Genomic DNA, 16,969 nt, shown 5'->3' with positions numbered 1-16,969 from the left:
CATTTCTCAATATTTCTACTCTTAAGTAAAGGGTCGAATGCGTGAAATAATCCCGCAAAATAATTCTTTTACTTGTTTGAATTTGCGAAAGTTTTGGCGCCCAGGCAGCCGCACATTACGTGATCGTGATCTTGTGCAGTCCCGCAACTCGGGTACTCTGGTTTAATGTACCCCCGAGGCAACGTTAAACCGCAACTTAAAAACCAACTCTAAAAGGATCCAACAGTCATGATTTGAATGCTTGTTCTACTTGCGCGCACAATCGACTGTGGGCTAGGTGGATTTTACTGTGCACAGGTCGCACTCACGCGTGCCTATTAGCCTGTTAGCGAAATGAGACAATCCTACCAACGTTGATCCTACCACAGTCTGTCTCTCCGCACTGCTGGGGTCAAGCGTTTGATTCAGATTGGAAAATTTGCGCTAAATTGATTTGGCCGTTGAGGTCACACATTCACCGGTTTGGGATTTAATTGAACCGTTGGGGTGTTCAGCAGTTGATTTTTCTATATATGTACCACAACTTGAGTCTTAAGAGGGTCTCTATCGTGCGAATATATGCAGATTGTTACATGGTTTGGATCTAACCGATTTCAGTATTCTGGTGTTCCGTTTCTATTAATAACACCCCTACATGTTCGCACTTGTGTTTGTAATATATAGAGCGTGAGACAGTGAGTTGTCAACTGCTAAGTAGCATCTGGGTTAGCAGCATGCAATTTTGCTGTAATTTTAAAAAGGATGACCTTGTCGAAATGCTGCTTCGTCATCTCCTTTGCTGCAAACAGTTGCTTATGCTCCTGGCATTCACTTTTTCGTCGCCACGAGTGGCTCAACCTTTCAGGTCCTTGCCTTTGAGAACACCAGAGAGCTAGGTGTAGTGCAGGGGTTACCTGATTCTAGATACGTTTGCATATTGACACGAAACAGGGAGCAGCCGATTCTCCGTACCTAATTCACATGGATGGAAAATTCAAGCGTTTGGAACAGAAGCTTTTCGTGGGTAATTTAATATCGTGCCAATCGCTGCTGACATTTATTAACGCACGTTCACTTTGTTCTACGCTAGTGCAGCCAACATTATTGGTTGTCAATTACTGTCACGCATCGGGGATACTAGAACATTCGCTTACGTGCAATTCCGATTAATCGATGCCATGCACATGTTCTCCGGTTACAAGCAAATATGTGAATATAATTCCAAGCTGTGGGCATTTGGGCATGAATTCGATGCCATGTGCAGTGAGATCTGGTTTTCACGTAGCAAAAAGTCAACGTAACATAAATAAGAAGTTCGTTTTAGCGCGTGGTGGCTGTACGTAATTAGTATAAAACTCGCCTTCTTTTCCCAAAATTTTGTTTTCTCTAAAAAGCTATTGAAAATCATCAAAATCATCACCAAAATACTTGACAAATCGTAGTAGGGGAACTGTGGGTAAGACGGACAAGTGGAGTAAGACGGACAGGTGGGGTAAGCCGGACACATGGTTATTTTAGTCATATAACATTAAAAATTCATTGTATGTGTACATATTATAATGTATATCTGTTCTAGAATTATATCTTTCGCTTTTTCCCAATTTTAACTTCAAAGTTTACACTCATACTTTTGAATTGTAAGTAGGGGTTTGCCCGGCGGCGGGCCCTTCTTTTCAGGGTGGCTTAGGTGCCTCTGACAGAATTTCGTATTTTCGTAACAACAAAGAAGTAAACAAATAAATAAACTAAATTTACCAACTTTTGTTTTCCCACTACTCTCCACTGCTGGTCGATTGTAGAGCGATGGCGGGAAGGCGGAAGTTTTTTCCGACCGGCCAGGGCAGCAACGGCCGAGTTCTCCTTGTTTACGCTGGCTGCTCCGGCAGTGGTCCTTAACAATTATCTAGAGAGGTGAGCTTTGCTCCTTTGTCGGAACCTCCCTAGCGACGGTGGTGACGAATCACCGGATTCTTTGCCCCCCGCAAAGAATCCCGGAAGACACCGCAGTGTTCTTCCCAGGGGGAGCCGTTGTCCACCCTGCTTCGCCTTCCTTGGCTATTAGCTGGGAAGGAGAGCAAGGCTCGTTCGGCTTATCCTTTTCAGCGAGGGCGGATTGGTGCGTCTGGATCCTTTGCGGTTAGCCGGGGAAGCGAAAATTCCTTGATGATTAGCTTCCCCCGACGGCACCACAAAATAAACAAGCGCCCAAACCACGGGCCGGTACTTTACAACGGATAACTTTCCGTCACACACGCGTACTTTGCACTACGGCTACTGTGGCTGGAAACTGTCCCGAACTGGTGTAACGGGACGTCTCTATTTTTCAGTGGTCTGTCACTTTCTAAATATTTTACGATGGCCGCCTTCCGCACTCGACCACAACAAACACCAACCGCCTCGTCGCATAGCTGTCATCGGTGAGCAGCATAACCAACGCACACTTATTTTTGCAAGAGGAGAGCGGAGAGCTACCTAAGCCCTATGTTAATTATACACAAACATAAAACAAAACTTATCTAACCTATCTGTACGAACAAAACCGTTCACAAACGCGAAACTATGCAAAAAATTTACAAACTAAATGTGAACGGTATCGAACAGCTGTAGGCATAACTTTAAGTAAACAAATACACTCTACGGAGTGTATACACAAAAAAGGGTATATTTCCACCCAGTGCTAAATTGTCACCCTGACGGAATACATAATTTATACGTAATCGAGCAAAAAATCGATTATTTGAAAATTTTATGCAAGAACGCCCGAAGCAAGTTTCTAATTTGGAAAAAAATCAATAGCTCTGCTATTTTTAACCGATTTTGATAATAAGTAGGTCATTGGATGTGAAAGTAAATGCTCTCTCTATTCTCTAATTTTTATTTAAACAAAGACACTTGTTTATAAAAATGCTGAACAATTTAAATAATTTTCTTGAAAAAATCGCAAAATATTGTTTTTTTTCATTTTTTGTCTCAAGCTGCATAGTATTTTTAATAAAATAACATGGCTTTTTGCTCAGTTGTGGATAATATCCCCACTTTTTTGCCGACAACTGCTATGAAAAGGTTAGCGTTTCGTTTGAAAGTCCGGTATGCTCTTCTTTACAAGTACAACAACGGAATTCTTATTTCTGTTTGCACCTGATCCTGGTCTCCTAGCCGTCAGACGTTCTTCGATCACTTTAATAACGTTCGTCACAGTGGAGTTGGTAATTTCCAGAGATTTTGCCAAGCCCGCGTCCAAAATTTTAATAAGCTATTCCTCCTGCTTGGACGCCATTTTGGCAACTGAATTGGAAATAGCAATATCAAAATAGAGTACGCGCACGCGCGGACATAAAAAATAAGAAGTGTTCAATTTTTCTAAATGCACGATTAAAACTCCAAATTTAAGTCGACCAATATTTGATCGTTCTACCCTATAAAATGGCTCGTGGTTGAATGGGAAAAATTTATGAAGATTTAAATGATTTAAACTAGTGGGCACAGCACTTTTTAAGTTCCTTTTGTGGTCACAAATTCCTGTGCTAAATTTGGTAGTGGTTGGTTGCTTCCCGGATTTGCGCATTACATTAAAAGTTTGTATGAGATTTTATATGGGGAAATCAATTATTTTACATTAACGTTAATAAAGATCGTAATTTCACTTAATATGAAAAACCAGCTTTATAAAACTATAGTTCAAACCTTGATTAACAACTTTGTGGAAGACGGTAACTAGCTACGTGTTTTCAAAAAATAGTTATAACGATTTTTAAACTTATGGCAGAAATTTATTATTTTTTCCAACACTGCCAGTGCACCACCGACATCGACATTTAAAACTCTATATGAGAATATATTCATCGCAGAGACTTGGTACGTTTGAAGAAACTGTTCAGAATGAAGTGATGAATAACATAGACGCAGTCAGAAAATTAAAAGAAGAGGGGGGGGGGACTTGTGTACTCCCCAGTGCTCTTTTTAGATTGTTTTGTATAAGACAAAAAATCATTACGTCCTTGTAAATGTGAACGACTGAACTTTCTTAATATTTTGACAGATCCAAATATAAATCATACTACAATCGTTGCTGTGGGAAGCAACATTTACGACATTTAGGATTTACACCTAAAAACTTATGTGTTGCTTTTGCTTAAGGCTAAAGCTATCTCAGTTCTGCAAATCGTTTTGGGTTCTAACCTGAAGTATATTTCAGTTTTTCTAACATCACCACTGTTTTGCGTGCAAACGTTTGTTTGAAGTAACTATCTTGATTTCGTTCCTAGATTCTCAAACGAAAACGTCAATAGAAACAATTTCTAGACTTCAAGGAATCTTTCGATATTTTTGTACCGTGTAAGTCCCCGACACTTGCTTACGGATCGTCTCTATATCAGGGGAATAAAACGCGAACGATAACAATTAAAACAAACTATATTTTATCGAACACATTAAAAGCACGGTACAACTTTATACAGGACGTAAACAAACTGAAACTGACAACCACAAAAACATTTCATTGATGCGCTTATCAGGCATCACACATTGACAGCTATGCTGCCGAGTTAGAGCCTAGCGCTGAACGGGGTACTAATTAATACACCGCGATAGGGTTGTCCTCAACATCTCCCCTCTTAATAAAGGTGGTACGGATCAAACCTGTTCGGCGGTCTTCGGGTTCGTGAAGAACGTCTAGGTAGATTTACCACGGATTCGACTTCGATGGCGGATTCGAATTCAGTTGATGTTGATGTTGTTGATGTCGATGACGTTGATGGGAAAGCCGAGACTTCCTGCTGTGGTGTAGACGACGCAAGCGCCGGCACTGAACCTAGCAAGGTATGCTCGGGACTGGAGACAGGTGATAATTCAGATCCGCTCGCAACAAGGGACGGTGCTGGCGTGCCAGAAGATTGATTTGGTAGATTCCAGGCACCCAACAGGATGTCGAGCGGTAACGAATACTGACGAGAGGTGGCTTGATTGGCAGGTTGCTTTGGTATCGAGTCGACAGCTAGGCGACTCCGGAGTTGGTTGATATGGGAACGCAGCATTCGGCGATCATCGACCCATACGTTATACATCACGTCTCCTATTTTTTCGATGATTGTTCCAGGAGCCCACTTCCAACCGTTACGGCCATAAAGCTTAGCGTAAACCGAATCGTTCCGGCTGAAGAACCTCGGTTTTGTGTGATCGTCCGACGGTGCCACTGGAGTTCGTACCGTTGGGGGACGTAGTAGCTCGAGACAGGTGCGTATTTTGCGACCAAACATGACCTCGGACGGCGACTTTTGGTCTGGCAGTGCCCGGTTGGGTGTACTTCGGTACGTTAACAGGAATATGTCTAACGCTTGCTGTATCGATCCTCTCCCCTCTCGAATTTTTGTAACAGCCCTTTTGAACGTGTCAACAAATCGTTCAGCTTGGCCATTTGATTGTGGATGAAACGGAGCAGTTGTGAGGTGTTCGATGCCGTTTGAGGCGCAGAAATCTGCGAATTCAGCGCTCGTGAATTGGGTTCCGTTGTCGCTGACTAGTGTAACAGGCATACCCAACCGAGCAAACAACCCACCGAGAATGCTGATGGTTGCCGCCGAGGTTATACGGGACGTTTGAATGATTTCTGGCCACTTGGAGAAGGAGTCGACGGCGATCAGGTAATATTCGCCTTCGATTGGACCGGCGTAATCCACGTGGACGCGCTGCCACGGAGCGGTCTGCTTAGGCCACGGCACCGGTGAAGAGTGAGGAGGTGACCTGGCTACGGCCGCACAGTGTTGGCATGCCTTGACGAAGTTGACGATGTCAGCATCCAAACTGGGCCAATACACGTAGCTTCGAGCGAGGGCCTTCATACGCTGCATACCAGGATGGCCACAATGGAGCTGTTCGAGGCATCGCTTGCGATGGAGCGACGGGATGACGAGCCGTTCGGCAAACATGATGCACCCATCTACCACGGAGAGTGATTCCTGTCTGGCATGGAATCGCTGGATGTCGGATTCTGAATGTTCAGATTGCGGCCAACCGTGCTGAATGTGATGGTAGACTTTTCGGAGCAGTGGATCTGCTTGGGTGCTTTGTGCGACGGCTCTGAAATTGAGAGGCAAAGCTTTAACTGTATGAGATACTACCGACCTGAGGTCCTCTTCCAGGTTGATGCTGGCGATGATATAGTCCTCATCGGGTTTGACGTGCTGGTTGATCAACCTCGAGAGTAAGTCTGCGTCGCCGAACTTGTGGGTGGGCACGTACTCGATGTCAAAATCGTAGAGCAGTAGATTGAGCGCAAATCGTTGGAGGCGGTTGGCTGTGTAGACCGGTATTCCCTTTTTAGAACCAAAGATACGGAGCAAAGGCTGGTGGTCGGTTTTCAAACGAAAGTGCCGTCCGAAGAGCATTTTGTGAAACTTCGTGACGGCGAAGACGATAGCTAAACCTTCACGATCCGGTTGGCTGTAGCCTTGTTCAGCTTTTGTGAGTGCTCTGGAAGCATGTTGGACGACTTTGATTGTGCCGTCGGGGAACTTGTGGCTAATCGTTGCCCCGAGCCCAACGGAAGAAGCGTCGGCAGAGACAATGATCTCCCGCTTCGGATCATAATGTGTGAGAAGTAGATCCGAGGAGAGTATTTGTTTGAAGTGCTCGAACGCTCTCTGGCACTCATCAGTCCACTGGAACTTCGCATCGTCCTTGAGAAGGTTGTCCAGCGGATAACGTAACTTGCGCATATTGGGAACAAACTTGCCGTAGTAGTTGATAGCCCCCAAAAATGATCGCACACCAGATACATCGGTTGGAGGCGGCAGCTTGGATATCACTTCGATTTTGGCGGGATCTGGACGTAATCCGCGACTGTCGACAATATGACCCACATACTGCACTTGCTGCTTGCGGAAGGTGCATTTATCGACTCGAATGGTGAACCCGAAATCTTGAATTCGTTTTAGAACAGCCCGCAAATTGCGATCGTGGTCTTCTTCAGTTTTTCCGCCGACGATGACGTCATCGAGGTAGCCACACGTGCACTGCAGACCGGCTAGCATTGTATCGATGAGCTGCTGGAAGGCACCAGGTGCGATCTTCACACCTGGCGGGAGGCGGTTGTAGGAGTAGAGGCCACGATGCGTATTGATGGTTAGCAACTTACGGTACTGTTCGTCGACTTCCACCTGCAAGAAAGCGTCGGACAAATCGATCTGGCTGAACACCTTACAGTTAGTCAGCTTGGCGAAGATATCGTCCGGTAGGGGAAGTGGATACTGATTTGGTTGGAGCGCAGCGTTAAGCCCCGTGGAATAGTCTCCACAAATTCGAATGGAACCATTGGCTTTACGGACGACAACGATCGGAGCAGCCCACTCCGAATATTCGACTGGGGTGATGATATTCAAATTTTCCAGTCGGTCGAGTTCCTGGTCAACGGCATCATACATCGCGTACGCAACCGGGCGCTTAGGGCAGAAGACGGGTCGAACACTTTTTTTCAGCTCCAACTTCACTTTAGTTTTGCTGCACAAACCGAGCTGATCGGTGAACACGTTTGGAAAAATCGATTGCAGTGCAGCGGGTGCCGCAGGAGAGCCTGACACGTGACAGCAGAAGGTGTCCATGGGCACGGACCAAAGGTTGAAACTCTCGACTAAATCGGAACCGAGTAGATGTAGTTGTTTCTCGGTAACACGGATCAGATCACGTCGTGTACTTTCTCCGATTGTAACGTCACACTCGTATTCCCCATCGAGTGGCAAAATGTTACCAGATGCTGTCTTCGCTTTGACTGTTGCTGGCGAAAGCGCAGGGCTACCGAGTTTCTGCCAACTCTCCCTGCTGATGACAGTGATGTCAGATGCAGTGTAAAGTTGCAGTCGAATATCCGTTCCAGATAGGCAGATACAAATCTGCGTCGCTGCTCCACGCTGCATACGTCGACCACCACCACTTTGGCTGAGACGTCTCGCTTCTTACGTCTGCTTCCAGGTTTCCGAAACTTTGCACTGTCGCAGTACCCTTCACGATGTCCGACTTGGCCGCAATCGGAGCACTTATGGTTGTCGTAACTACAGTCTCGGACGAAATGTAATGCACCGCAAAGCCAACAAGGATAACTTGGCTTCCTTCCGGTAGCACTCGAAGACAGTTGTGGTGACTCTCGGTCACGCTCGCCTAATCGCTTCCCACCAAACTTCTGTATCGCTTGCACTTGGTTGTATGGTGCTGCAGACTCAATCATCGCACTGTCGTGTTTGAGGTTGTACAGACGCTGACACTCCTCGGAGAGCTGCTCCAATGTAACGTCGTTATTGTCCTCAATTTTTGTAAGGAGACGGGTACGAATCTCGACGTCATTCTCCGATTTCAGACCACACACGTATACTAAGCATTTGAATTGTTCTTCCGTGAGCTTTCCCAGTTCAAATTCTACGCAAGCCTTGTTTACCCTACACGCGAACGCCACATGATCCTCAGTAGGATTCTTCGCGATTTGCAGACATCGGTATCGACGACTGATAACCGACTCTTTCGCTCCAAACAGGCTCTTGAGCTTGTCAACTGTCTGTGCGAAACTAAAATGCTTGGGAAACTTTGGTAAAATGAAGCTTACGTACCTCTCATGCTCTGCTAAACCCAACTTTCGCATTAGGAGACGAACTTTTGCCTCGTCATCCAGCCTAGCAGCATCCTTCTCGAAAAGATCGTCGTATCTAGAGTACCACACTACGAAAGTGGCATTACTCTCGATCTCATACCGGAATTCCTTGATATTGCTTGCCAAGGAGTCAAGGATCTGTTCCGGGTTCGGTGGTACTTGCACGTTTATTGACGATGCAATAGTACGAAAAAACTGTTGTTGCTGCTCGTCGGACTGTTGCTGCCGCTGTACCAGCTGAGCCATAAGCTGTTGGTGTTGGAGCTGGCTTTGAGCAAACTGCTGTTGGCTTTGAGCAATCGTCTGTTGCATCATCTGCATTATTTGCATGAGCATATCATTACTGACCTGGGGTTGCGATTGGTGGGGCGGAATGTTTGTAAACAGCTGCTGCTGAGCTGCAGAAACGGGAATGAACGGCTGCTGTTGCTGGTGTGTAGTCACAACGGGAGCGAAAAATTGCTGCTGCTGGTGGGCCGCTGGTGCGGGATTAATCTGCTGATTCAACTGCTGCCGTTGATTTAACAGTCCTGGGGGGTCAACACCATTTTGTCCGTTCAACTCACTACCGTCATCAGCCATCGCACTCCACTTTCTTTTCTTCCGCGCGGGTGACGGAATGTTGGGTTAGTTTTGTTTATCGGCGAATAAAAACTACCCACACTCGCGAATTCTCGTCGCCACTTTTGTACCGTGTAAGTCCCCGACACTTGCTTACGGATCGTCTCTATATCAGGGGAATAAAACGCGAACGATAACAATTAAAACAAACTATATTTTATCGAACACATTAAAAGCACGGTACAACTTTATACAGGACGTAAACAAACTGAAACTGACAACCACAAAAACATTTCATTGATGCGCTTATCAGGCATCACACATTGACAGCTATGCTGCCGAGTTAGAGCCTAGCGCTGAACGGGGTACTAATTAATACACCGCGATAGGGTTGTCCTCAACAGATATGCATATTTTTAATTCTGACTCTGAACGGCTAAGAAATAGGATTTTTAAATATGCAAAAGTTATAAACCGTTGTACCATTTTATATGAGATAACAGTAAAGCCCTTAAGTAGTATTACTCAAACACGTAAGTTTAATTTTTAATTCGGCGGTATAAACCTGCGTTGAAGATGTACTCCTTCTAAAAAGGGTCTTGGGAGTACACAAGCCCCCCCCCTTCTTTTAATTTTCTGACTACGTCTATGTTATTCACAGCCCCATGAAAACTGTTTGTTGCCTGAAGCTGCCACCAAATACCAGTAGCGCTAGCTATGTTTCAAATGTTTAAGGTCTATTCACATGAACTGCACAACACTGAAAGTGGGAGTCAAAATAAATAAATAATAACAATATATGAGATTTTTCTTGCATTGCTTATTCTCCATAAAATCCGAACTCTTTTTTTACCTGTATTCCAGTTAAGTACATCAAAATGAAGTTTGTTTGCATTCGACAAGTTTCAGGTCGAGTTAACAATATTGGCTCTTAGCAATGTGAACGCTGCTTAAAGCGTGTTCGCTGTCATTTTTGGCAACTATCCGAGCCAGGAAGCCAGCTTATGTTGGCTTCATTCATTTTTCAAAGAAACGTCAAAACATTCACCCTCTTGGTTATTCAGCATTTCTGAACATTTCAATTAAAGCTGCCAAGTCTCTGCGATGACAATATTCTCATTTATTTAAGTTTGAAGTATCGGTGTCGGTGGAGTATTGACACTGCTGGAAGAAATAATAAATTTCTGCATTTGGATTGAACAATAAGTTTTGAAATCGTTATAATTGTTTTTTTTTTTGAAAGCTCGTAGCTAGTTTCCATCCATCAACGTAGATGCAAAGTAATTCCATATCAACATTTGAATAGGGCTAATAAGATTTGTAAACAAATTTTTGTTTTGCTGATTTCTCCTAATTTGTTATCATTTCAACACAGAAAACATTTGAAATTGATTCTACCAAGGATAAAGATGTTGATTCATGTGTATTTTTTATGAAATTCAACTCGGTAGCGGAATAATGAGCGAAATAAGTTTGTTTACAAAAGTCTCATTAGCCCTTTTGAAGAATTACTATTGAATTGATTTCCCCCTATAAAATTCCATACAAACTTTGAACGCAATGCGCAAACCTGGTCCCAAATTTTGTACATGCATATGAAAAATGTCATATGTCGAGCCACTCTAAATTGGCCAAATGCTAAATGGAACAGACTTTACCTTTCCGAAAAAGAAAACGCTACTCTCGGAATATTGGTTTGAATTCAATTATCACATTTACTAACGTTATATTGTTGATTTATTAGACACTGTCTCCATAAATAGATTAAATAGTTCAGTTATGGTACCAAATCAAACATTATTTTGCATGATTAATGATGACCAACTGAAGCATACTACATCTTGTTTATCTCTTGATCGGCACACTGCTAGACACCATATTAGAAACCTTTCACTTGTCAGGGTACATTGACTTTGGCTTTGGAACCCCCGATCACAAGGTTGTTGCCGAAAAACATGTAGACATGGTTTTATATTCAAATCAGCACCGCATATTAATTATGTCTTATCCTAACAATAATCTTTGTCAATTTTTTGTTCCTTTGCAGAACGGCTGATGAGTCACGTGGAGAAACAGCGCTACGATGGCTGGTATAATAACTTGGCCCATCCGGACTGGGGAGCTGTAGGTGAGTGCCAATACCAACTGCTGCGAGCTGCGATTAAACCTTTCTAGCTTTGATTTTAACAATGAAATATGATATGAATTTTAAAAAGTAAATCCGCAAGTACCCAGTGTCCGTAAAGGTCACCGCCTCTTTCTTATTTGACTGGTTTATTTACCAAAGGACAGCAGCTACCATTTTTTACTTTTTTAAGTATTACTGATGTCTCCAGCCTCATTCAGCGGCGAGTAGATGAAGAGGCCTGTCACATTTTATTATGTCTGCAAAATGTGTGTACTTAATCAGACAACTACATTCCACCAAAGATGGTGATCTTTTGGTGGATGCATTTTGGTTATGATATTCGTTCGATTTTCAAAATAGTTGAAAAGCTTAATTTGTCTAATCTGGCAATGTGGTTTCTCTGGATACTTGATTCTGAATGAGTAATTCACATTATTTGTGATTGCTTTATTTGACGAAAATTTCAAATGAATCATTGATACCATCCCAAGGTTTCTTTATTGGATACGGGTTGACTTGCCGTTATCCTGAAATGGTTTGTCAAGTTACCGTCCCATAATTAGGGTGATGATTTGGACGAGTAAAAACCCACAACAGTCATAAGCCCTCCACTTCCCCCATGCCCCTCCTAGTGATGCAAAACCAATTTAACTGTACTATCCGCTCAAACAAGCCTAGCAGATTTCTTCCTAGATTTTCGGTAGTGTAGGTACCAAATTTCACGTTCAGTTGCTGCAGACCGGATGGGAATCGTGCTGTATAGAATATATATTTATTATTATTGTGACTGAATATCGTACAATTATATTTATTTCACTTCATCTTTTGCAAATTTTTACTTGTTCCGAGGCGTTTTCGGAAGATTTGTCAAAATATGTAAATTTTAATGGTATGCTTATTGGCCCTTTAAAAAAACACGCAAGAATTTATACACGAAATAAAAAAAGGAATAACCCATATGAATATTAGTATCTATCTGGTAGAAAATATATAGAAAATGAGCTACATGCTTGAGGTGGATGTTTTGCGTATTGACTGTCAAATTGGTAGAAAATTTGCAAAAGTTTTTGTAATTTTTGCATTTTTTAAGAAAGTTGACCTTATCTGTATGAAAAACTCAAAGTAAAGTAAAAAACTAATTTCCTTCAATTGCATAACAATAGACTTCTAGCAACCTTTGTTCGCAGTGTTGCTGGATTAACGACCTTCGCCTATTTACGTCAACGGTGAGGGATCTAATTTTTTGCTGTTGGGAAGTATAACCCTAGTTTTAAATTTATTATACTTTGGTGCGGTACAACCCCGTCAATTCTGCTAGACTCCGCTGTAATTCGCTTTAATTTGCTAGAATTTGATTGCATTATTTTTTTTAATTTATATTATAGAGGTTTTAACCTTAAGGTCATTCGCCTCTTCGCCTGTAATCCGCGATGTCTACTATTACACTTTCACTATAATCCCGATAGTTTCTAAGTATTTAGAAATAAAATTTAGCATAATATGGACGATCATAGCCGAAGATTACAATGGAAATTAATGAAATTCTTGTAAAATTTTGCAGAATTTAGCTGGTTACAGTACTGTTACCAGCTAAATTCTGCAAAATTTTATAAGAATTTCATTAATTTCCATTGTAATCTTCGGCTATGATCGTCCATATTATGCTAAATTTCGCTGGAATCTGCTACTATCCACTAGATTTTGCTACATTTCATCATAAGCCACTAAACACCAATATGATCCGCTACATTCTTCTTAAGCGCGCTATATTCCGCTAGATCCCGCCAACATATCGCTAGAGTGGATAAAAGCCGCTAAAATGCGCTATGGACTGATATATTTGGTTAGATTTCGTTACATTGCGCTAGGGGCCACTTTAGTCATTAGATTCGTCTTTATATCTCTTCTGCAATAAACCGCTAGATTCTGATATAATCCGCTATATGGCGCCCTATTCCGGTATTATTTACTATATTTCGCTAGATACCGCTATATTAGCCTAAATTTAATTCCAGTACGCAATGCTACGCTGTAGTCACTAGATTCCTTTATATCGCTTCTACTATAATCCACTACATAACGCTATAATTGGTTATGAGGCACTGGATTTCGCTATAATTTGCTATATTTCGCTTCATCACGTCATATTCCGCTAGATACTGGTACAGTGCAACGAATGCCTTGTCTGATACCACCTTATGTGCGCCGGAGTGTCTCCGGGGGTATCGAACTGCCCGTGGTACTGCTGGTAAAGGACAATACAAGTCGCAAATTGACCCAACCCGGTCATCCAGTTGTCGTTGTCGAGAAAATCCCACCAAATCCGCAAACCCCTTTGAAAAATCCATCGGTTCTGAAATCCGTTAGCCAGCTTACGAGTTCGGTGCGATGTACACCATCATCAGCTCGTGCTCGAAATCAATTAGCCTTGAAGCGATTGGAAGAGGAGAACAAGTTGGCGGAGGAAAAGTTCAAGGAAGAGGAACGACGCCTGGCGGAAGATAAGGCAATTCAGGACTGAAAGAGCAGTATGTGAAAAAATTGCTCCTGCTGGAAGAAATTGCGATTGTGGACGAACGCAATAGCGAACGCAGCTCATTGCATGGTTCAGAGCTGGTGCAAGAGTGGCTGAAAGACCAACGTGAACGGCAAAAAGGAGGACTTCTGTTGGTCGAAGAGGAATCGGTTACAGATCATGAGGCGCTATCGAATCGACGTTCGCAACGCCGTAAACCAATGCTGCGACGGTGAAAACGATACTGATGCAGGGGAAAACGGGTAATTGAACGAAATTTCCCCACGAAGCCCAGTACTGCCGCGCCTAAACCTGAGGCGTTTCTACGGTCGACCACAAATGATTGTGAAGGGCCTCTTGGAAAAGGTTAGCAGGTTGGATGCACCGGATCCAGAAGACCTGGATGCCCTGAGAGATTTTGGTATAGCCGTGCTTCAGTTGTGCGACCATTTAGTAGCGGCCAAGCTCCACAGTCATTTGGCAAATCCTTCATTGATGGAAGATCTTGTTGAGAAACTGCCTGCGATGTATAAGATGCAGTGGGTCGGATTTCAGTGAGCATATAAAGAGCCAACGCTTAAGGAATTCGCCGGTTTCATGGACATTTTGGTCGCGGATCACGCGAGGTGATCAACGCGAGAAAGAAGAAACCCAACCAAGAGAGGGGAAAGCAAGCTCAGAAAGGGCACGTTCATGCTCATAGTAGCAGTGGCGGGGACGAGAATCCACCACGTCAGCCCTGCCCGGCCTGCGGGAAAGTCGATCATCGTGTATGGAATTGTGAAAAGTTTCATCAAATGAACATGATATCACGCCTAGAGGTTACAGAGAAGGCAAAACTTTGCGAGATATGCCTGTTCAATCGCGGTAAATGGAAGTGTAGATCAAGAATACGATGCAATGTGGATGGCTGTCGTGAGTTGCATAATCCAGTTTTACATCAAGCGAAGGAAGGCTCGCAAGTCTTGCAGCGCACCGTGACAGCGTAGTGTAATACACACGGACATGTAAGCAGATCAGTGCTGTTTAAGATAATTCCTATAACGCTGTATAGTGGTCGACACACACTCGATACGTACGCCTTCCTTGACGAAGGATCATCATTGACGTTTGTCGAGATGAGCGTGGCGAAAAAATTGGGTATAAAAGGCGAACCCGAACCGTTGAAACTGATCTAGATATCCAATGTGGCGCGTACAGGTCATCAAAACGAGTGGATATCATAATCTCGGCTCAAGGTAGCCATCAGCAACACTTTTTAAAAGGGGCTCACACAGTAAAAGACCTACACCTACCAAAACAAAGTCTAGCAGTCTTGGATCTTGTTGAACGTTTTACTCATCTTCAGGGTCTACCAATTCTTTCGTACGTTGACGCTGAACCGAAAGTACTGATTGGGTTACAGAACCTAGAACTGTTTGCGCCACTCGAAACTCGCGTTGGTCATCCTGGCGACCCCGTGGCCGTTCGAAGTACACTCGGTTGGGTAGTGTACGGTCCAAGTGAGAGCGTGCTGCTGGAAAGCGGGTTTCACGGGCTCCACGATTGCCAGCGAGTAATTGACGACGAGCTCAATGAGCTGATGCGACAGCAATACTTGTTAGAAGAGACCGTGGTGTGCACCCTGCCGCTTCCAGAATCAACGGATGACATCCGAGCCCGAGAGATACTGGAGCAAACGACACGACGTTTGCTCCAGTATCTATAGGTAACAGGTTCGAGATTGGACATATTTGGAAGAGCGACGACTTCAAATTTCCGGACAGCTGGGGCATGGCAGTGCGCAGATTAAAAGGCCTCGAAGTTAAGCTAGCAAAAGATCCAGAGCTAAGCGAAAACGTTTTCTAGCAAATTCGAGAATACTTGGCGAAAGGGTACGCACATAAAGCAACTGAAAGGGAGTTGGATACGGCTAATCCTAAACGCGTGTGGTATTTGCCGATTACCGTGGTCACACATCCCAAGAAACCAGAAAAGAAGCGGCTTGTATGGGACGCTGCCGCCCGAGTTGAAGGCGTGTCGCTGAATTCGCAGTTAATGAAAGGACCAGATTTGTTACGATCGCTGCCATCTGTCATTTGTACGTTTCGAGAACGACCGATCGCATTTGGAGGCGATATTAAAGAGATGTTCCACCAGGTGAAAATCATTCCGGAGGATAAATACTCTCAACGTTTCCTTTTTCGATTTGATACACAACAGGATCCGGATACTTACATCATGGATGTGGTGACGTTTGGTGCGACCTGCTCGCCATGTTCTGTCCAACACGTGATGTACAAAAATGCACTCGAGTTAGCCGATGAATTTCCAAGCGCTGCAGCAGCAATAATTGGGAGCATTTATATGGACGACTATTTTGATTCAGACGATTCACCCGAAGAGGCGATAGGGCGAGCTAAAGAAGTTCGCACCATCCACGCGCGCTAGGTGAGCAACAGTGAACAAGTTTTGCATGCATTGGGAGAATGGAACGAACAAAAGCAATAGAAAGTTGGTCTGGATAAACAGAATGGCTGGGAACGAGTTCTCGGGTTGGTTTGGAACCCGTACGGCGACTTCTTTACGTTCTCTATCGAATTCCACGGTGATCTCGCTGAGTACGTGACTGGAAACGGTTGGCCGACTTGCTGATGAGTTTATTTGACCCGATGGGGCTATTGGCACCATATCTGATTCATGGAAAAATGTTGTTCCAAGACCTTTGGAGATGCGGAATTCATTGGGACGAACGAATTCCGGAGGATGAAGTGGAAGAAATTGGTATTCATCTTACCCGGAATTTCTCACTTAAAAATTCCACGCTACTATTTTAACAGTGTTAACCCAAATCATTCACATTCTATCCAGCTGCACGTGTTCACCGATGCAAGTGAACTAGGTCTAGGCTGCGCAGCATATTTTCGGGTCGTCAATGATGCGGGAGTCTATTGTACGTTGGTCATGGCAAAAAGCAAAGTTGCGTCGATCAAGTATCAATCTATTCCTAGGAGAGAATTACAGGCGGAACCACTCGGAGCGAGATTGGCGGTACGTGTCCACGATTGTCACTCTCTTAATATCTGCAGTACAACCTTCTGGACAGATTCGAGCACCGTACTTTCTTGGATCCGCTCAGACAGCCGAAGATACAAGCAGTACGTTGCCCATCGTG

At 43.7% G+C, this 16,969-nt stretch overlaps 2 protein-coding genes across 8 annotated transcripts in view; one reads left to right on the top strand and one right to left on the bottom strand.

Annotated features, from left to right (window-relative positions):
- The window catches only part of LOC131682401 (dual oxidase), a 174,048-nt gene that overhangs the window by 112,804 nt on the left and 44,275 nt on the right, over window positions 1–16,969 (top strand). For all 7 annotated transcript variants that reach the window (XM_058963838.1, XM_058963842.1, XM_058963841.1 and 4 more), the window contains exon 3: window positions 11,220–11,300. In XM_058963838.1, the coding sequence (XP_058819821.1) occupies window positions 11,220–11,300 (81 nt within the window). The remainder of the gene's footprint in view (window positions 1–11,219; window positions 11,301–16,969) is intronic.
- LOC131682402 (uncharacterized protein K02A2.6-like) lies at window positions 4,303–7,677 on the bottom strand. Its single transcript, XM_058963844.1, has one exon. The coding sequence runs from the start codon at window positions 7,572–7,574 to the stop codon at window positions 4,593–4,595; it is 2,982 nt and encodes a 993-aa protein (XP_058819827.1). The 5' UTR covers window positions 7,575–7,677; the 3' UTR covers window positions 4,303–4,592.

Source organism: Topomyia yanbarensis, chromosome 2 (genome assembly GCF_030247195.1).
Source record: "Topomyia yanbarensis strain Yona2022 chromosome 2, ASM3024719v1, whole genome shotgun sequence".
NCBI lineage: Eukaryota > Metazoa > Arthropoda > Insecta > Diptera > Culicidae > Topomyia > Topomyia yanbarensis.
The sequence above is the reverse complement of the archived record's forward strand: the minus strand, read 5'-3'. Positions and strand labels throughout refer to the sequence as shown.